At 49.8% G+C, this 22,683-nt stretch overlaps 1 protein-coding gene across 5 annotated transcripts in view; it reads right to left on the bottom strand.

The window, feature by feature from the left end:
- Nucleotides 1–22,683, bottom strand: part of serac1 (serine active site containing 1) — a 192,665-nt gene that overhangs the window by 118,372 nt on the left and 51,610 nt on the right. For all 5 annotated transcript variants that reach the window (XR_005461303.1, XR_005461304.1, XR_005461305.1 and 2 more), the window contains one exon: nt 9,384–9,512. Coding sequence is in view for 2 of the 5 variants with exons in the window: in XM_038802404.1 (XP_038658332.1) it covers nt 9,384–9,512 (129 nt within the window). In the remaining 3 variants the exon portion in view is untranslated. The remainder of the gene's footprint in view (nt 1–9,383; nt 9,513–22,683) is intronic.

Below are 22,683 nucleotides of genomic sequence, written 5' to 3' on the forward strand. Positions count from 1 at the left end.
GCCCATCTCATGATGCGTTCCTTGTCCAGGAATCGGTGAAACCTCACCACCAATGCCCTCGGGGACCCATGACCCTGGGGCTTGCGCATAAGTGCCCTGTGGGTCCGGTCCACCTCCAACGGCTTGTCGAACGCCTCTGCCCCCATCACTTTCTTGAACATCCTCACAACGTACGCACCGGCATCCAACTCTTCCTTTCCCTCCGGGAGACCAACGATCCGAACATTCTGCCTGCGGGAACGATTCTCCAGGTCCTCCACCTTTTCCAGCAAACCGCTTTTGTCGATCTTGTAAAATACCAATTTTCAGTGCCATCCCAGTGGACTGCTCCTCTTGCTCCGTCGCCTGCTCCTGCAGCTTTTGGATCGACTGTCCTTGGGTCTTCACTGTCACATCCATCCAGTCAACAGCCTGTTGACTGGATGGATGTGACAGTGAAGACCCAAGGACAGTTTATCCAGGCAACCACCTTGGTCAGGACCTCCGCACACTCCTTACGGTGCCGGGCGAACTTCTCATCCAGGTATGTAATCAACTGTTCTGTCGACCATTGGGCCGGCGCAGCCGGATCTCGCTTATCTGCCACTGCAGCCACCAAGCTCAGCTCCTCACTTCCAACCAACTTTTGATTCCTTCTTCTGCAATTATTTTTCGAACTTAATTCCACAGGATATCTCCTCCTCCTTCTGTCACTTTTATCCACTTATATTAGAAAAAATTTCTGCGAAAATCAGCTTAAAAGCCATCAAAAAACCACCAAGAGCGGGAACTGCTAAATGTGCGACTCTTCACAGCATAGTCGCCACCGGAAGTCCTGAACATCATCCTCTTATCAAGCAGAATGACTAGTCCCCTAGCTCTCATCCCGCAGCATGAATGGTATGTCTGTCCCACCCAATCCTTTCTGACCCAAGTCGGTCCTTTTCCCACAGGTGCGTCTCTTAGAGGAAGACAAACACGGGACACAACCGACAGGGAACCCTTCGTCATCTAGAACTTCCCCAGAGCGGACTTCCGGTGGCGGCTATGAAGGAATAAGTCGCACATTTGGTGGCTCCCACTCTGGTCGGACTTTTGGACCTTTCCCCCCAAATTTCTGACGGACTTGAATTACAAAACGGATGTGAATGGCAATTCTCTACTGAATTCCCACTTCAGTGCATGGAAGAAAGGAGTAGAAGTGTTCATAAGGACAGAAACAAGAAGATAGAGAAGGCTTGGGCTGTAGTTGCAACAGGAGGCATGGCTGTCCCTTTGGCTTGTCGACCTAGCAGTCTGTGGAGCAGCTCCATGTCATTCAGGTCATTCAGGAAGGCTTTGCTACGCAGAAACGGGACTGCTTGGACCCGATAAAAGAGTCGATTGAGCGGTTACAGCTTAGTCTGGACGCCCAGGATCGGGCGATCCAGAAGGTGGAGATGGCGCTGGCTGAGCAGGAGGAGCATCAGACTGCGGTGGAGCTGGAGGTGGGGGTGGGGATGCTGAGGGACCAGCAGAAGAAGCTCCTGGAGAAGGTGGAGGACCTACAAAATAGGTCCCGCCAGCAGAACCTAAGAATTGTCGGGCTCCCGGAGGGGTCCGAAGGTACGGACGCTGGGGCATACATCGCAGACATGTTTGAGAAGCTGCTGGGGGAGGGGGCATTCACCCGACCCTTGGAGGTGGATAGGGCTCACAGAGCACTCGCGAGAAAGCCGCGAATGGAAGATCCCCCCTCCAAGATTCTCGGATAAGGAGCATTTTCTACAGTGGGCCAAGCAGACATGGAGCTGTAAGTGGGACAACAGCATCCTGTGGGTTTACCAAGACCAGAGTGTGGAGCCAGGAGGAGAACAGGCTTCAACCAGATCAGGGCGATCCTTTTCAAGAAAAAGGTGAAGTATGGACTGTGAAACCCAGCCAGTCTCTGGGTCACGCAGCAAAGTAGCATTGTGGTTAGCACAATTGCTCCACAGCTCCAGGTTCGATTCCCGGCTTGGGTCACTGTCTGTGTGGAGTCTCCCCGTGTCTGCGTGGGTTTCCTCCGGGTGCTCTGGTTTCCTCCGACAGTCCAAAGATGTGCAGGTGAGGTGGATTGGGCATGCTAAATTGCCCTTAGTGTTGGGTGTGGTTACTGGGTTATGGGGATAGGGTGGGGGTGCGGGCTTGGGTAGGGTGATCTTTCCAAGAGCCGGTGCAGACTCGATGGGCCGAATGGCCTCCATATGCACTGTAAATTCTAGGATGATGATCAGCACTTCTACTTCGAGTTGGACTTTGCGAAAAGAAAAGGGCTGGTGGTGGACTGAGAACTCTTGAACTTGGCTGCAACGTTCATCTTTTTGTCTTTTATTTTTGTTTCTCTGTTTTTGTAAAAAGTTTCTCGTTTCGCGTTTCATGGAAGATGTTGGTGATGCCGTTGGCATTGATTTGGAACCAGTAGTAGAGCTGAGTGAGGTAAAGTTTTCATTTGCACTGTTGGGGGATGGAGGTGAGCTTGTTTTGATCTTGGTGTTTTTCTGTTGGGCAATTGTCGGAGGATTGTTTGATGTTGGAGTTTGATTGTATGAGCGGGGGGAGGGGGTGAACAATAGGTGGGAGACGATCTGGGGCCGGGCATGGGGGCCACCATGCTAGCTGGGTGACCTAGCTCTCGGAAGCGCAGTGGAGGGTGTGCATATATTTCGTTTAGGAAAAAGGTTGGGTTACAGGGTGCTGTTACTGAGGGGGGGGGGGAATGTTCTGCTGACAAGGGAGGAATTTGGGCTGAGGGGTATAGAGGAGGTCGGGGCTGCCTGGGCATGGACCGGTGGAGGCGCGGAACACGGGATGGAGGCGGGCCCAAAAAAGGGGATGGCTGATCGGCGGAGGCTGATCACCTGGAATGTTCGAGGGTTAAATGGGCCGGTCAAAAAGGCACGTGAGGATTGAAGGCGGACGTGGTAATGTTGCAGGAGACGCACCTTAAGTAACGGACCAGGTTAGACTGAGGAAAGGATGGGTAAGCCAGGTGTTTCACTCGGGACTAGATTCAAAGACCAAAGGGGTCGCGATCCTGATCAATAAGCGGATGGTGTTTGAGGCAGGTAGAATAGTCTCGGACATGGGAGGTCGGTACATTATGGTCAGTGGGAAGTGAGAGGGGGTGCAGGTGGTATTAGTTAATGTATATGCACCAAATTGGGACGATGTGGTGTTTATTAGGAGGACACTGGGAAAGATACCGGATTGATTTCTTTATTCTGAGCAGGGCCTTTCTGGCTGGGGTAGTGGACACAGGGTATTCAGCGATTACAATCTCAGACCATGCACTGCACTGGGTTGACCTGCAGGTTAGTAAAGACTTTAACCAGCGCCCGCATTAGAGGTTGGATGTGGGACTTTTGGCGGATGAAGGGGTGTGCGAGCAGCTGAGGAAATGTATTCAGAGCTGTGTCAATGACACAGGGGAAATTTCAGCAGCGGTAGTTTGGGAAGAACTGACGGCAGTGGTCAGGGGGGAGCTGATCTCGATCCGGGCTCATAGGGAGAAAATGAAAAAAAAAAAGAAAAATCGCTTATTATCACGAGTAGGCTCCAATGAAGTTACTGTGAAAAGCCCCTAGTCGCCACATTCCGCCGCCTGTCCGGGGAGGCTGGTACGGGAATCGAACCGTGCTGCTGGCCGGCTTGCTCTGCTTTAAAAGCCAGCGATTTAGCCAAGTGAGCTAAACCAGCCCCTGGTTGACAGGGCACAGATGGACCGACTGGTAAAGGAGATAGTACAGATCGATAGGAGGTATGCGGAGACCCCAGAGGCAGGGCTTTCAAGGGAACGGCGGAGGTTACAGGCAGAGTTTAGCTTGCTGACCACAGGGAGGGCAGTGGAGAAGCTGAGAACGGTGTGGCAAGTGTACGGACTGGATTTATGAACATGGAGAGTAGGCCAGCAGAGTGTTTGCATAGCAGCTTAGGAAGAGGGATGATGTGGAGATGCCGGCGTTGGACTGGGGTGAGCACAGTAAGAAGTCTTACAGCACCAGGTTAAAGTCCAACAGGTTTGTTTCAAACACGAGCTTTCGGAGCGTTGCTCCTTCCTCAGTTTGAAACAAACCTGTTGGACTTTAACCTGGTGTTGTAAGACTTCTTACTAGGAAGAGGGAGGCAGCGAGGGAGATAGCTAAAGTAAAGGACGGTGAGGGGAATCTGGTTGGAGATTCAGTAGGGGTGAATAAGGCATTTAGGGATTTCTACAGCAGGCTGTAGAGGTTGGAACCCCCTACGGGGCCGGACGGGATGAGGCACTTCTTGGAGGGGCTGAATTTCCCAACGGTGGTCGGAGACCGGGTAGAAGGGCTAGGGGCCCCAATTGGGCTGGGAGGAATAGTGGAGGGCTTGAAGGCCATGCAGGCGGGTAAGGCCTCGGGTCCGGACGGGTACCCAGTGAAGTTTTATAAAAAGTTCTTGAGGATATTGGGGCCAGTGTTTTTCTTTTCATTTTAAAAAATAAATTTAGAGTACCCAATTAATTTTTTCCAATCAAGGGCCAATTTTTGCGTACCACCTACCCTACACATCTTTGGGTTGTGGGGGCGAAACCCACGCAAACACAGGGAGAATTTGCAAACTCCACACGGACAGTGACCCAGAGCCAGGATTGAACCTGGGACCTCGGCGCCGTGAGGCTGCAGGGCTAACCCACTGCGCCACCATCCTGCCCTATTGGGGCCAGTGTTGTTGAGGATGTTCAACGAGGCAAGGGAAAGAGGGGTGCTGCCCCCGACGATGTCACAGGCAATGATTTCGCTGATTCTTAAGCGGGACAAGAACCCGGAACTGTGAGGGTCCTACAGGCCGATCTCGCTGTTGAATGTGGATGATAAGTTGCTGGCCAAAATCCTGTCCTCCAGGATTGAGGATTGTGTTCCGGACATTATTGGGGAGGACCTGACGGGGTTTGTTAAGGGTAGTCAGTTGGTTGCCAATGTAATAAGGCTGTTAAATGTGATCATGATGCCCCCGGAAGGTAGGGAGGTGGAGGAAGAGATCGCAATGGATGCAGAAAAGGCTTTTGATCGAGTAGAATGGGATTATCTGTGGGAGGTACTGGAACGGTTCAGATTCAGGCAGGGCTTTATTGACTGGGTCAGGTTGCTGTATCAGGCTCCTGTGGCAAGTGTACGGACGAACAGGACAACATCGGACTCTTTTAGACTGCACCGGGGGACGAGACAGGGATGCCCCCTCTCTCCACTGTTGTTTGCGCTGGCTATAGAGTCGCTGGCAATTGCTCTGAGAGCCTCAAGGGGCTGGAGGGGACGGGTCCAGGTGGGTGGGGTCCAGGGTTTCGCTCTTTGCGAATGATCTGCTTCTGTATGTTTCGGACCCAGTCGAGGGAATAGAGGAAATCATAAAGATTCTAGGGGAATTTGGCCAGTTTTCGGGGCATAAGCTAAATATGGAAAAGAGTGAAATGTTTGTGGTTCAGGCGAGGGGACAGGAGGGGCGACTGGGAGAGCTGCCGTTTAGGTCAGTAGGGGGTAGCTTTAGGTACCTGGGCATCCAAGTGGCGCGGGAATGGGACCGACTGCATAGATTGAATCTGGCCCGGCTAGTGGACCAATGAAGGAAGATTTTCGGAGATGGGATGCGCTTCCGTTGTCTCTGGCTGGCTGGGAGGGTACAAACGGTGAAAATGACGGTCCTCGCGAGATTCCTATTTGTATTTCAGTGTCTCCCCATCTTTATTCCGCGGTCCTTTTTTGAGCGGGTCAACAGAGTGATCATGGGCTTCGTCTGGGTGGGCAAGACCCCGTGGGTAAGGAAGGTAATGCTTGAGCGGAGTCGGGGAGACGGCAGGTTGGCACTGCCAAATTTTAGTAACTGTACTGGGCGGCTAATACAGCCATGATCAGGAGGGGGGGGGGGGGGGGGGGGGGGGGATTGAGAGGATGGGGGATGTGTTCATAGAGGGGAGCTTTCTGAGTATTAGGGCGTTGGCAGAAAAGTTTGGGCTGCCGAGGGGAAAAAAATTCAGGTATCTGCAGGTGCGAGACTTCCTTCGTAAACAGGTGTCAACCTTCCCGCTCCTACCGCTAAGGGGGATTCAGGACAGGGTAATTTCCAGAGGGTGGGTAGGGAGGGGAGCGTCAACGCATCCGCAACATGTGCCAAGCTTAGCTTGATACAATTTAAGGTTGTTCACCGGGCTCACAGGACAGTGGCCCGGATGAGGAGATTCTTTGGGGTGGAGGACAGCTGCACAAAATGCACGGGAAAACCAGCGAACCATGTCCACATGTTCTGGACATGTCCAAAGCTTAGGGGACTTTGGCAGTAGTTTGCGGATGTCATGTCCATGGTGTTAAAACCAAGGGTGGCGCTGAGTCGAGAGGTGGCGATTTTCGGGGTGTCAGAAGACCCGAGAATCCAGGAGGAGAAAGAGGCAGATGTTCTGGCCTTTGCTTCCCTGGTAGCCCGGAGACGGATACTATTAGCATGGAGGGTCTCAAAGCCCCCAAAGTCGGAGACCTGGCAATCGGTATGGAGAAAATTAAGTTCGCCTTGAGAGGTTCACTGTTAGGGTTCAACCGGAGGTGGCAACCATTCGTCGACTTCTTTGCGGAAAATTAGTCGTCATCAGACTGACGGACGAAGCCCCCCTTGTGAAATCCTACCAACTGTCCTGGCTTGAGACAATTCACACCACTTTAACCTGTGATTATCCCTCTCTCCAGTCGCACCATCTGGACCTGTAAAGACTTAATTACCTGCAAAGAATCGCAAATTATCATCTTGCATCATTGAATTTGTCGATATATGTGTCTGTGGAACCCACTGCTTCATTCACCTGAGTAAGCTCAGAAAGCTAGTGATTCAAAACAAACCTGTTGGGACTTTAACCTGGTGTTGTAAGACTTCTTACTATTAAACCTGTGTCATCAGACCTGGGCTGTACATGACTGTGAAAAACCATACAGGTTTGGGGTCACCAGACACACCTGCTGGTCGAAATACAAAAATACTTGAAAGTGTCAGTGCAGGTAGGTAAAGTCATAAAAAGGGCCTCATATATTGTTATTTTATAAAGAGGTGGATATAGTGCAGTCGTGAAGAGATAATGATACATTTGAACAAGGCAATTAGTTAGACCAGTTACAGTGCTGTGTGTAACGTTTGGTGTGCCATTACAGAAGGAAAATTAAAGCCATATAGAACATGCAGAGTCAAATCCTTACAATGATTAAAAGGAATGTCAAATGAATATTGTAAATATTGCCTGTGATTGTATTTCTTATGCCAACTTGGCTCAGTTTGTAGTATTCCTGCCTCATGGAGTCAAATCCCTGTCAGGACTTCAAACACATTAGACTGACCGTACTGGGGAAATGCTGCATTGTCACAAGTGCCATCCTTCAAATGGGATGATAACTGTGGACCAGTCTGTCTGTATAGTACTGTGACTTACAGCATCATCTTTGTGGCATCTTAACAGTGCCACATACTGTGGTGAAAGAAATAATCAGATCTGCAGTCTATTTACAATTAACTTTGAACTTTGTAATATACCTTTATAAATCTTATGAATAAAGTATGTCTTTGGGAAAATAAAGGACTGGCAAGCTTTAGCTACGATAAGAAATTACAAACGCTAGAACTTTTCTCATTGAAAGATAAGAGGAGATTTAATCGGACGTTTTTTTCTATTAAGAGTTTTGTTCGGGTAATTTGTTTGAGTCGTGACTGAAATGAAAATGAAAAAAAATGAAAATCGCTTATTGTCACAAGTAGGCTTCAATGAAGTTACTGTGAAAAGCCCCTAGTCGCCACATTCCGGCGCCTGTCCGGGGAGGCTGGTACGGGAATTGAACTGTGCTGCTGGCCTGCCTTGGTCTGCTTTAAAAGCCAGTGTGCTAAACCAGCCTGAATGATGATGAAGCCATCAATTTACATTGATCACCGAGGAGAAAGTTTCGGAGGAATTTCTTAATTTAGAGAGATAATGAATTTTGGATTGATTTGTCTGAGGGAATAGTTGAAGCAGAGATCATTGCATTTTTAATGGAAAATTGGATAAATATTTGATGCAAACAAAGATACAGGGTAATGGGAAGAGAGCAGAACAGTCAGATTCATTTTAGATCATTCTAGCTAAGATATTGCACAGTCACAGTGTTGTAAAACTCAATAGTAAATCTGAAAAAACAGAAAATGCTGGACCTCTAATAGGGCACTAAAAAAACTTCTGGACTGCACATTGAGATCAATAATGTCAGAGCTTGAGCTCTATCTTCCATTTTGATCCACCACACATTAGCTGTAGGCTTGCCCCCTGCACCCCCCCCCCCCCCCCCCCCACCACACAACCCACGCCCTCCTCCTGGCCCCCAGAGTGCCAGTGTTGTTTTCATGTTTCTACTGTCAGATCCTACTGGCTCTTTTTCTACTATTAGCACATATGATGACCGTTGTTCTGCTATTAACACCTACTCTGGACCAAAGCTTTAGTCTTTAATATTGTCATTACCACCCTCTTTGTCTTGTGCTCCATGACATCTTTGTCATTTAATCTTTCTTTCCCTGTAAACGATCCCTGGCCTTCTATTTTGTTCCACCTCCCCATTTTTTCAACAGTATAGAATCCATTACATTTCTATCTCTCTCCAGTTCCAAAAAAGTTATTTTGGGCTTGAAGCGTTAACTCTGTTCTCTCCACAGATGCTGCTAGCATTTGAAGGATGGCCTCTGTGACAATACAGCATTTGCTCAGTGCTATCATACTGTCAGCCTAGTATGTGTGAAGGCCTAACCAGAGTTTGACTCCATGTACTTCCAATTCACAGGCAGGAATACTGAGCCAGTCTAGCACAAAATTTTCTTTCTGAGCTTAAAGTAGTTTAACCCCATCGGTTAGAGGCTGCACAATCTCTGATATCATGGGCAGCACGGTAGTATAATTGCTTCACAGCTCCAGGGACCCAGGTTCGATTCCTGGCTTGGGTGACTGTCTGTGCGGATTCTGCATGTTCTCCCCGGGTCTGCGTGTGTTTCCTCCGGGTGCTCCGGTTTCCTCTCACAGTCCAAAGATGTGCAGGTTAGGTGGATTGGCCATGCTAAATTGCCCTTAGTGTTGGGTGGTGGGATTACTGGGTTATGGGGATAGGGTAGGGTGCTCTTTCCAAGAGCCGGTGCAGGTCGATGGGCCGCATGGCCTCCTTCTGCACTGTAAATTCTATGATTCTATGATTTACTCCAACTGGAAGGTTTTAAATAGGTCAACCAAAGAGCAATAGTGTATTTGAAGACCATTGGACATATTGCATTTGTAGGCCTTAGACATCATCTAAAAACGGGTATCATCTTATCCGAAAGTAGTACATTTTCCAGCAATGTTGCAATGCACAGAACTGGATTTCAAAGCTTACCCTTTGCGCTGACAAAGACTGATTACTTTCTCGTAAAGCGAGAGAAGTAAAGTACTGAACGCACTGATCCACTTCAGACTGTGGTAGGGAGGCCAGCAGATACCGTAGCTCATCTTCAATGCAGGAGTTCTACACATAGGAAATAAAAATGAGAACAAGATATGATTTTTATACGAACACAGCTAATTGCCAGTAGCGTTGCTCACTGACAAAAATCAATTGTACGAAACCTTCAGGTTCACAGACTGAGTTTATGGGCACAACCTTTACATTAATTGATCTGCTACTGGCATGGTGGGGATGGAGTTACTGTGGGGGCTGGATATGATCAGAATGGTTCAATTGCAGGTCTATCAAGGAACATAGGGCAAGGAGAAGGATGGATGCATTTGGGAATGTGGGAAGATCTTTCCTCACCACTGGTTCTCTAATGCTTCCCTGGAGGTCATACTGCTGACTCTGAATGTCGGCCTCTCAAATCAAACAAGTATGGTCAAAAGTAGATCAAGAAATAAGGGCAGGAACGGCATTCCACGTCCAAATGTTAACTTTCAGACTCTGCCTTTCCCGTTCTGTTGTTCAGCAGGCCTCAGCGGAACACACCTTGCACTCCATTTACTGATCTCTCTCTCACTTCTTCTCTCTCTCGAAGAATAACCTCATATTCCCATCCGAATAGCTAACATTGACACACACTTCATGCCCCCTCACACCCATCTGTCACGGAAAGATCCCACAAACTCTATCATTCATCCTCCTCACACAATCTATTTATCATAGAACATTACAGCGCAGTACAGGCCCTTCGCCCCGCGATGTTGCGCCGACCTGTGAAACCACTCTAAAGCCCATCTACACTATTCCCTTATCGTCCATATGTTTATCCAATGACCATTTAAATGCCCTTAATGTTGGCGAGTCCACTACTGTTGCAGGCAGGGCATTCCACACCCTTACTACTCTCTGAGTAAAGAACCTACCTCTGACATCTGTCCTATATCTATCTCCCCTCAATTTAAAGCTATGTCCCCTCGTGCTAGACATCACCATTCGAGGAAAAAGGCTCTCACTGTCCACCCTATCTAATCCTCTGATCATCTTGTATGCCTCAATTAAGTCACCTCTTAAACTTCTTCTCTCTAACGAAAACAGCCTCAAGTCCCTCAGCCTTCCCTCATAAGATCTTCCCTCCATACCAGGCAACATCCTGGTAAATCTCCTCTGCACCCGTTCCAAAGCTTCCACGTCCTTCCTATAATGCGGCGACCAGAACTGCGTGCAATACTCCAAATGCGGCCGCAACAGAGTTTTGTTCAGCTGTAACATGACCTCATGGCTCCGAAACACAATTCCTCTACCAATAAAAGCTAACACACCGTACGCCTTCTTAACAACCCTATCAACGTGGGTGGCAACTTTCAGGGATCTATGTACATGGACACCGAGATCTCTCTGCTCATCCACACTACCAAGAACCTTAACATTAGCCCAGTACTCTGTCTTCCTGTTATTCCTTCCAAAATGAATCACCTCATACTTTACTGCATTAAACTCCATCTGCCACCTCTCAGCCCAGCTCTGCAGCTTATCTATGTCCTTCTGTAACTTGTAACATCCTTCTGCACTGTCCACAACTCCACCGACTTTAGTGTCATCTGCAGATTTACTCACCCATCCTTCTATGCCCTCCTCCAGGTCATTTATAAAAATGACAAACAGCAGCAGCCCCAAAACAGTTCCTTGTGGTACACCACTAGTAACTGAACTCCAGGCTGAACATTTCCCATCAACCACCACCCTTTGTCTTCTTACAGCTGCCAATTTCTGATCCAAACTGCTAAATCACCCTGAATCCCATGCCTCCTTTTTTCTGCAGTAGCCTACCATGGGGAACCTTATCAAACGCTTTACTGAAATCCATATACACCACATCAACTGCTTTACCCTCGTCCACCTGTTTGGTCACCTTCTCAAAGAACTCAATAAGGTTTGTGAGGCACGATCTACCCTTCACAAAACCATGTTGACTATCACTAATCAAATTATTCCTTTCCAGATAATTATAAATCCTATCTCTTATAAACCTTTCCAAGACTTTGCCCACGACAGAAGTTAGGCTCACTGGTCTATAGTTACTGGGGTTATCTCTACACCCCTTCTTGAACGAGGGGGCAACATTTGCTATCCTCCAGTCTTCTGGCACTATTCCTGGAGACAATGATGACATAAAGATCAAAGCCAAAGGCTCAGCAATCTCCTCCCTAGCTTCCCAGAGAATCCTAGAATAAATCCCATCCAGCCCAGGGGATTTATCTATTTTCACACTTCCCAGAATCGCTAACACCTCCTCCTTATGAACCTCAAGCCCTTCTAGTCTGGTAGACTGTATCTCTGTATTCTCCTCGACAACATTGTCTTTTTCCTGTGTGAATACTGACAAAAAATATTCATTTAGCACCTCTCCTATCTCCTCAGACTCCACACACAACTTCCCACTACTGTCCTTGACTGGCCCTACTCTTACCCTAGTCATTCTTTTATTCCTGACATACCTATAGAAAGCGTTAGGGTTATCCTTGATCCTATCTGCCAAAGACTTCTTATGTCCCCTCCCGGCTCTTCTTAGCTCTCTCGTTAGGTCCTTTCTAGCTAACCTGTAACTCTCGAGCGCCCTAAATGAACCTTCACGTCTCATCTTTACATAAGCCTCCCTCTTCCTCTTGACAAGAGATTCAACCATTTTAGTAAACCGCGGTTCCCTCGCTCAACCACTTCCTCCCTGCCTGACAGATACATACTTATCAAGGACACGCAGTAGCTGTTCCTTTTTTTAAAAAATAATTTTTATTGGAATTGTTTACAGAAAATATAACAAACAATGAAAAGCAACAATAAAACACCATAATAACTGAGCCAGAAAGTCGAGGAAAACTTGCCACTGCCTAAAGAACCCTTGTACCGATCCTCTCAGGGCGAATTTGACCTTCTCTAGCTTAATAAAACCCGCCATGTCTTTGATCCAGGTCTCCACGCTTGGGGGCCCCGCATCCTTCCACGATAGCAAGATCCTCCGTCGGGCTACTGGGGACGCAAAGGCCAGCACACCGGCCTCTTTCGCCTCCTGCACTCCCGGCTCCACCCCAACCCCAAAAATCGCAAGTCCCCAGCCTGGCTTGACCCTGGATCCTACCACCCTCGACACCGTCCTCGCCATCCCCTTCCAGAACTCCTCCAGTGCCGGGCATGCCCAGAACATATGGGCATGGTTCGCTGGACTTCCCGAACACCTGACACACCTGTCTTCGCCCCCAAAGAACTTACTCATCCTAGACCCGGACATGTGGGCCCGGTGCAGCACCTTGAATTGGATGAGGCTAAGCCGCGCACATGAGGAGGAAGAGTTAACCCTCTCCAAGTCATCAGCCCATGTCCCGTCTTCGATCTGTTCCCCCAGTTCCCCCTCCCACTTAGCTTTCAGCTCCTCTACTGATGCCTCCTCCACCTCCTGCATTACCTTGTAGATATCAGATATCTTCCCCTCCCCGACCCAGACCCCCGAAAGCACCCTGTCACTCACCCCCCTCGCGGGAAGGGAAAGGGAATCCCTCCACCTGCCGCCTAGCAAACGCCTTTACCTGCAGATACCTGAACATGTTCCCCGGGGGGAGCCCAAATTTCTCCTCCAACTCCCCCAGGCTCGCAAACCTCCCATCAATGAACAGGTCCCTCAGCTGTCTGATGCCCGCTCTGTGCCAACCCTGGAACCCCTCCATCAATGTTCCCCGGGACGAACTGATGGTTCCCCCTTAACGGAGCCTCCATCGAGCCCCCCACTTCCCCCCTATGTCGCCTCCACTGCCCCCAAATCTTGAGGGTAGCCGCTACCACCGGACTCGTGGTATACCTCGTAGGAGGGAGTGGCCACGGCGCTGTTACCAGGGCCCCCAGGCTTGTATCTCCACAGGACGCCCTCTCCATCCGTTTCCATGCTGCCCCCTCCCCCTCCATCACCCACTTGCGCACCATCGACACATTGGCCGCCCAATAATACCCCGAGAGATTGGGTAACGCCAGCCCCCCACCATCTCTACCCCGCTCCAAGAAGCCCTCTTCACCCTCGGGGTCTCATGCGCCCAAACAAAGCTCATGTTGCTGCTAGTCACCCTCCTAAAAAAGGCCCTAGGGATAGCGGCACCATGTCCCACCTTTTGAATTCCTCCTCCATCTGCTCCACAAGCCTGGTAAAATTAAGCTTATGGAGAGTCCCCCAACTCCTGGCCACCTGCACCCCCAGGTTTCTGAAACTCTTCACTGCCCTCTTAAACGGGAGCCTCCCAATTCCCTCCTCCTGATCACCCGGGTGTACTACAAATACCTCACTCTTGCCTAGATTTAACTTATAGCCCCCAAGAAGCTCCAAAACTCAGCCAACAGCTCCATCACCCCCGGCATTCCCCCCTCTGGATCCGCCACATACAACAGCAGGTCGTCCGCATACAGCGATACCCTCTGTTCTTCCCCACCCCGCACCAGGCCCCTCCACCTCCCCGACTCCCTCAGCGCCAAAGCCAGAGGTTCTATCGCCAGTGCAAAAAGCAAGGGGGACAGGGGGCACCCCTGCCTGGTCCCACGATAGAGCCTGAAGTAGCAGTAGCTGTTCCTTGAACAAGCTCCACATTTCAATTGTGCCCATCCCCTGCAGTTTCCCTCCCCATCCTACGCATCCTCAGTCTTGCCTCATCGCATCATAATTGCCTTTCCCCCAGCTATAACTCTTGCCCTGTGGTATATACCTATCCCTTTCCATCGCTAAAGTAAACGTAACTGAATTGTGGTCACTATCACCAAAGTGCTCACCTACCTCCAAATCCAGCACCTGTCCTGGTTCATTACCAGTACCAAATCCAATGTGGCCTCGCCTCTCGTTGGCCTATCTACATACTGTGTCAGGAAACCCTCCTGCACACATTGGACAAAAACAGGCCCATCTGGACAAAAACGGACCCATCTTATTTCACACTTATAACTCTGTTATATCAGTTATATCACACTTATAACTCTGCTTCCTCGCCTTGCAGCAGACAGCGCAGAATTCCAGGGAGAGACAGAGAACAAAGAATGGTTATCCAGTAATTTCAACTCTGATAATTAGGTAGAAGGTGGTCATGAAATCAGCCGAGTGGCAATTGCAAGGTCAGTGGCAATGGAAAGATGGAAGTTTCCCAGAAACATGGGGCTGGATTCTCCACCGTGCCACATTTCAGGTTCACCACGCCGGCGGGATTTTCCATTACACGGGTCAGTCAATGGGGTTACCCATTGTGGGGCAGCCTCACGCAGTCAGGAAACCCCCGGGCCTCTAGCAAAATGGACCATTCCGCCGGCGGAGAACCCAGCCCCTGGTAACCGTATCACATATTACAATGCCAAATGACGCAAAACAATTACTCCCGGATTTACAGTAACCATGAACTGATGTATGAGCATCTCCATAATGATGACTTTGTGCCTTTTCCATCTGTCAGTTCTCAATGATGTTTTTCATCTCCCTGACGAGCAAGATTCTGATGGGTCTTGACAGGGTAGACACTAAGGTTTTCCAGGCTGGGGAATCTGGAACATGGCGACAGTCTCAAGATAACAAATCGATTTAGGACTTAGATGGCAAAAAATATCTTCACTCAGAATATTGCGAAACTTTGGCATTCTCTACCCCACAGTGTTCCATTGTGGTGAATATTTATGTGTATTTATGTCTGAGAACGATAGATTTTTGGTTTCTCAAAGAATTAAGAGATATGGGGAAGGGCAGGAAAGTGCTTTTGAGGCAGAATATCCCATGATTAGTCCCAGTCTATCCAGCCTCTCCTGAGGACAGAGACCATCAAGTCCTGGTAGCATCCTCGTAAATCTCTTCTACACTCTTTCTAGTTTAACAGTATCCTTCCTATAATGTGACCGGAACTGAACACAGTATTCCATGTGTGGTCTTACCACACAACATCAATACGACATCCCAACTCCTATATTCAATATATTCAATATTCTGACCAATGAAACCTAGCATGCTGAATGCCTTCTTCACCCCCGTCCACCTGCGACCCCACCTTCAAGGAGCTATTAACCTGTATTCTGAGATCTCTTTGTTCTGTAACTCTCCCCAACTCCCTACCATTAACTGAGTAGGTCCTGCCTTGATTTGATCTACCAAAATGCATCACCTCACATGTATGCAAATTAAACTCCATCTTCCATTCATCAGCCCACTGGCACAATTGGTCAAGTTCCTATTGCAATCGTATATAGCCTTCTTCACTATCCACTATGCCACCAATCTTGGTTTGAATCTTCCACTGCAGTCCCTGATGTGTAGATACACCCCACTGTGCTGTTAGGGAGGGAGTTGCATGATGTTGCCCCAGCCACTTTGAAGGAACAGCGATATATTTCCAAGTTGGGGTGGTGAGTGGGAGGGAACCTCCAGGTGGTGGGGCTCCAAGGTATTTGCTGCTCTTGTCCTTGTAGATGGTAGTGGTCGTGGGTTTGGAAAGTGCTACTTAAGGAACATTGGTGAGTTACTGCAGTGCATCTTGTACATGGTACACACGGCTACCACTGCCGGTGGTGGAGAGTTTGAATATTTGTGGATGGGCGAGCAATCAAGCGGGCTGCTTTGTCTTGGATGGTGTCGAACTTTGAGTGTTGTTGGAGCTGCACTCATCCTGGCAAGTGGAGATTATTCCATTACACTCCTGACTTGTGCCTTGTAGCTGGTGGACAAGCTATGAGGGTCAGGAGGTGAGTCACTCGCCTTAGGATTCCTAGCTTTTGACCTGCTCTGGTAGCCACAGGATTAATATGGTTAGTCCAGTTCAGTTTCTGATCAATGGTAACCCCCAGGATGTGGATTGCATGCCTGCTCTCGCAAGTGAAACCCATCGAGTCTCACGACCATTCCCTCCTTTCCCTACAGGCCTGAAATATTTCTCTCTTTAGGTACTTATCTAATTCCCTTTTTAAAGCCACAATTCCATCTCCCTCCACCACAATCTCAGGTAGTATGCATCCTGGATTCCCAGTCACTCACAGCTTCATGCTACCTTCAGTCATTGTTCCAATCATCTTAAACTGGCGTCCTCTGGGTCTCGTCTCTTCCGCCAATGGAACAGGTTTGTGATATCTCCTCTGTCTTAGACCCCTTGTGAAAGACAAATCATGTTTAACTAACTTGGCTGAATTTTTTTTTTAGGTTCAAAAAAGAGGGTTGATGAGGGCCATCCAGTTAATGTGATTTATTTGGATTTCCAAAAGGCGTTTCGTGAAATGCCAAATAATAAATTTGTCAACAAAGTTGAAGCCTGTGGAATAAAAGGGACAGAGAAGGGATAGACATCAATTTGGCACAATGAGGACTTCTACTGATGGGGACGTGCTGACCAGATGCACAAAAGTTGGCTCTCCTCCTGGAAACTCACAATTAGGCATTTTTAACGCTAAATAGCCCCTAAACCCAGGAAAAAAAACAGACCCTCCTCCAAGGGCAGCACGGTAGCATAGTGGTTAGTTGCTTTACAGCTCCAGGCTCCCAGGTTCAATTCCGGCTTGGGTCACTGTCTGTGCGGAGTCTGCACGTTCTCCCCATGTCTGCGTGGGTTTCCTCCGGGTGCTCCGGTTTCCTCCCACAGTCCAAAGATGTGCAGGTTAGGTGGATTGACCATGCTAAATTGCCCTTAGTGGGGTGTTCTTTCCAGGGCTGGTGCAGACTCAATGGGCCAAATGGCCTTTTTCTGCACTGTAAATTCTATGAGAACTCCACCACAACAAAGAAACATGCCAGGCAACAACAACCTGAGGAGCTCAGGTGACGCCAGAGGCAATAAATACTAAAAGTCTGGAGAGAAAGACAGAGGCAATAGCGAACATGTGGGGCGACGAGGTCCCAGCCATACCCGAGCGAGAAACACTGCCAGAACATAGAACAGTACAGCACAGAACAGGCCCTTCGGCCCTCGATGTTGTGCCGAGCCATGATCACCCTACTCAAACCCACGTATCCACCCTATACCCGTAACCCAACAACCCCCCCTTAACCTTACTTTTTAGGACACTACGGGCAATTTAGCATGGCCAATCCACCTAACCCGCACATCTTTGGACTGTGGGAGGACACCGGAGCACCCGGAGGAAACCCACGCACACAGGGGGAGGACGTGCAGACTCCACACAGACAGTGACCCAGCCGGGAATCGAACCTGGGACCCTGGAGCTGTGAAGCATTGATGCTAACCACCATGCTACCCTGCTGCCCCTACATGTGCCGGGCTACCACCCGATGAATGAATGGAGGGAATTCCTTACACAGGAATTTCAAGAGCTCAAGGACGTCATCAAACTTGAAATGATGGCAATGGTGAAAATGGCGGTAGCGAATGCGCTGGTCACCTTACAAGCAGTGCTGGAAAGGACAGAGCGGCATTTAAAGATGCAGGAGGCAACGATCAGAGAGCTGGAAAGAACCATGACCAAACAGCACAATTGGATAGAGGTGACAAGGTTGATGTCGACGCAAGGGACACAAAGGGGGAAGGTCGAAGACCAAGAAAATCTATTGCACCACTAAAACCTCCGCATTGTGGCCCTACCAGAGAGCACCGAGGTAAAAACCCACTGGAGTACGTGGCCCAGGTGATGGACAAACTGCTGGGAGGCTTTGCCAAAACCCCAGATGTGGACAGAGCCAAGATCGCTCTGTCCAAAGCCCAAGACCAGGGAGCTGACGCGGTCAAGCATTGTGAAACTGCATCGGTAACAAGACTGGAAAAAGATCCTGAACTGGGCAAGACACACAAGGTCATTTAATGGGAGGGACACTAGATCCGGGTGTATCAGGACATTGGGGCAGACCTGGCCAAGCGCCAGGTGGAATTTAACAAAGCCAAGGCGTCCCTTTATAATGGATGAGGTCGTCTGTCCAGCCCGCCGGAATTAGGGAATCTCCTGGATTTCCCTTTGTCCAGGAGCCACCCAAAAGGGCCACGGAATGTATGAATGCCATGTGGGTAAGCCCCTGCACTCCGGAGATTCCTTTTATTTGGGGACCCTCCAAAGTTGCTGATTGCAGTGCCATCTTGTTCCCTGTTGCCGTGTGTGGCCTGTTGTACCAGCCTGGAGCCCTTCCCCCTCCTGTCCCTTTGCTCCCCCTATGATTCTACTTACCATTGTGCTATTGTGCCCCCCTTGGGAAGCCCTCGAAGAAGCCGGGGATGTCAGATTGCCTCAGGATACAGCGGTCATGCACACTCCCTGGGAAGTATGCACACACGTGCATGATCTTCATGTGGTGGTCGAACACGAGCTGGACTTTCAGGGAGTGGAACCCCTTCCTGTTGATGTGGGGTCTCCCAGGTGGCCCGGTAAATCAAGGCAACATGCCTGCCATCCACTACCCCATGGCCCTGGGGTATCCCGGCGATAGCGATAACATTTGGCCAGGTCCATGTCAAAGTTTATATAGTTCACTGCCCAGGCAAACAGGGTATTCAGGACCTCACAGATGCACTTGTGAGCTGTAGCGAGTGAGGTGTCAAACAAGTCCCCTGCTCGAGCCCTGGAATCATCCTGAGGCATAGACGTTCAGGGCTGTGGTGACCTTGACGTACAATGGGAGCGGGTATCCTCCTCCTCCATTTGGTGCCAAGTCCACAAGGACATGGCACATGTGCTGCACCGTCCCGTTGTTGAAGCGGTGCCTCCTGCTAAACATGCTGTCCGTCATCTGTTTGAAAGACCAGCGACGTATGTACACCTTGGGTTGTCGCGGGCCTCCACCTCTAGGTCGATCCCTGGCCTGATGGGCGGCCGGGTCCTCAGGGTATGGGGCAGGGCCGTGCCAAAGGGCCGCCGCCTTCACCGGCATCTGGCCGCCTGGCCAGCCAGCAGTTTCCGAGGGGTCCAAGATATCCTTCATTCCATGTAATATCTGTAAGGAATTGGAGTGGGGAAACTGACAAACAGCGGTGTCTTCCAGCCGGGACCCTCCATTCCCCCATTGCTCCCCCCACCCTCTACAGGCCCTGCCATCCAGCACGCCCTGCCCCTGGCCTCAGAGCGGACCCCTGCTCACCAGACCCAACACCCTGTACCCCAGACATCCGCAAATAACGTTACCTGGACCGTGCACTGGCCCCCTCCCCGGTGCACACACCCACCCTCTGGTTGGCGAAATATCCCCAGTGCTGGGGCCCAGCCCAGGGTGTTCGGATGTTGGCCGCTGCGCCATGGTATTGCCTCCTGCAATGTTCAAGTATAGTGACCACGCATCAAGGTCTAATTTGGATGTAAGGCAATAACTCCAACATGAAACATAGAACTGTACAGCACAGTATAGGCCCTTCAGCCCACGATGTTCTGTCCAACTAGTCTGAAACTAAGATCAAATCAACCTACTCCCAATCATTCTAGTGCACTCCATATGCCTATCCAATAAGCGCTTGAAAGTTTCCTAAAGTGTCCGACTCCACTACCATAGCTGGGAGTGCGTTCCAACCACTCTCTGAGTAAAGACCCTACCTCTGACATCCCTCCGAAATCTTCCACCATGAACCTTATAGTTATGCCCCCTTGTAACAGCTACATCCACCCAAGGAAAAAGTTGCTGAACGTCTACTCTATCTATCCCTCTCATCATCTTGTACACCTCAATTAAGTCACCTCACATCCTCCTTCGCTCCAATGAGAAAAGCCCTAGCTCCCTCAACCTTTCCTCATAAGACCTACTCTCCAATCTAGACAGCATCCTGGAAATCTCCTTTGCATCCTTTCCAAAGCTTCCACATCCTTCCTATAATGAGGTGACCAGAACTGCACGCAATACTCCAAATGTGGTCTAACCAAGATCTTGTACAGTTGCAGCATAACCTCACGGCTCTTAAACTCAATCCCCCTGTTAATAAATGCTAACAGACTTTCTTCACGGCTCTATCCACTTGGGTGGCAACTTTCAGAGATCTATGGACATGAACTCAGAGATCTTTCTGTTCCTCCACATTCTTCAGAACCCTGCCATTAACCCTGTAATCCACATTCAAATTTGTCCTACCAAAATGAATCACCTCACACTTATCAGGGTTAAACTCCATCTGCCACTTTTCAGCCCAACTCTGCATCCTAACAATGTCTCTTTGCAGCCTACAACAGCCCTCCACATTATCCACTACTCCACCAATCTTGGTGTCATCAGCAGATTTACTAACCCAACCTTCAACTCCATCATCCAAGTCATTGATAAAAATCACAAATAGCAGAGGACATAGCACTGATCCATGTGGTACGCCGCTGGTGACTGGTCTCCAGTCTGAACATTTTCCATCCACCACCACCTTCTGTCTTCTATGTGATAGCCAGTTACTGATCCAATTGGCCAAATTTCCCTCTATGCCATGCCTCCTTACTTTCTGCATGAGCCGTCCATGGGGCACCTTATCAAACGCCTTACTGAAATCCATGTATACGACATCAACTGGTCTACCTTCATCTACACACTTAGTTACCTCCTCAAAGAATACAATCAAACTTCTGAGGCTAGACTGAGCCCTCAAAAATCCGTGCTGACTGTCCTGGATTAAGCTGTATCTTTCCAATTGATCATAAATCCTATCCCCCAGGACCCTTTCTAATAATTTACCCATGACCGAAGTGAGACTAACCGGCCTATAATTCCCAGGGTTCTACCTATTCCCTTTCTTGAACAAGGGGACAACATTCGCCTCTCTCCAGTCTTCTGGCACTATTCCTGTAGACAGCGAGGATATAAAGATCAAAGCCAACGGCTCTGCAATTTCATCCCTCACCTCCCAAAGAATCCTAGGATATATCCCATCAGGCCCAGGGGCCTTATCTATCCTCCGGCTTCTCAAAATTTCTAACACATCTTCCTTCCGAAAATCTACCTCCTCCAGCCTACCAGCCTGTATCGCACTATCCTCCTCGACAACATGGCCCCTCTCTTTTGTGAACACTGAAGAAAAGTATTAATTTGGGCCCTCTCCTATATCTTCAGACTCCATGCACATGTTCCCACTACTGTCCTTGACCAGCCCTAACTTCACCTTGGTCATTCTTTTATTCCTCACATAAGTGTAAAAAGCCTTGGGGTTTTCCTTGATCCTACTCGCCGAGGACCTCTCATGTCAGCTCCTAGCTCTCCCAAGCCCTTTCTTGAGCTCCTCCCTAGCTATCTAGTATCCCTCAAGTGCTCTAACTAAACGTTGTTTCTCATCCTTACATAAGCCCCCTTCGCTGCATCTCATTTGGCTTCCTGCGGGGGAAGAGAGTTCTTGCGAGTAGAGGAGCTCCTGGGGGGCGAACACAGTTGCGTCCTGTTCCCCCACGAAGAACGTGCGCCCGGGTGTGCGAACGTGGCCGACTGGGCCCCCGCACAGCGGGAGAGTGCAGGGGAAGAGAAGCGACCCGGACCTGGGTGCTCAGGAGTGGAACGAGCGGCAGACACACGAGGGGAGAACCCGCCCCCCCTCCCCCTCTGGGGAGAAGGAGAAGAGGCCGCAAGGGACCAGAGCGGTAAGCTGCGGCCCGGGGGGAGGAAAGATGTGCGAGAGGAGCCGGGGCCGGAGACCAAGAAGCGGCCGGAGAGAGTCCGTCTGTGTCCCCCCCCCCCCCCCCCCCCCCCCCCCCCCCCCGGCAGCAACCACCACGAGGCAGGCAGCGGAACAAAGGGGGCCTCCCGGCTCGACGAGAAGCCTTTCTCTCTCTCTCTGGTCCCAGGGTGAGTGAGGAGGAGAAAAAGTAAACAAGAACTCTCTTTTTTGGATGGGGGAGAGCAGAGAAGAAACTGGAAGCCCAAGAGGAGAAACTGGAAACCCAAAAGGCGACCATTAAGGAGCTGGAGAAAGCAGCGACTGACATGAGCGATCGGATCACGGCCCTGGAGAAAAAGGTGACGAGACTGGGCGCAATGCTGGGGAGCCTGAAGGGCAGGGTGGACGACCAGGAAAATCACTCAAGACGACAAAATGTCAGGACAGTGGGCCTACCAGAGGGGATTGAGGGTAGTAACCCCACGGCCTATGTGGCCGAGATGCTGGGCAACTTAGTGGGGAGGGAAACTTTCCCCAACCCACCAGAAATGGACAGAGCACATTGGTCGCTGCGCCCGAAACCCAGGGCGGGGGGAACACCCGAGGGTAGTTATAGCCAAACTGCACCGGTACAAAGACAGGGAAACAATCCTGCACTGGGCCAGGCAAAACAGAACCTGCAAATGGGAAGGACACGCCATTAGAGT

Source organism: Scyliorhinus canicula, chromosome 1, assembly GCF_902713615.1.
Source record: "Scyliorhinus canicula chromosome 1, sScyCan1.1, whole genome shotgun sequence".
Classification (NCBI taxonomy): Eukaryota; Metazoa; Chordata; class Chondrichthyes; order Carcharhiniformes; family Scyliorhinidae; genus Scyliorhinus; species Scyliorhinus canicula.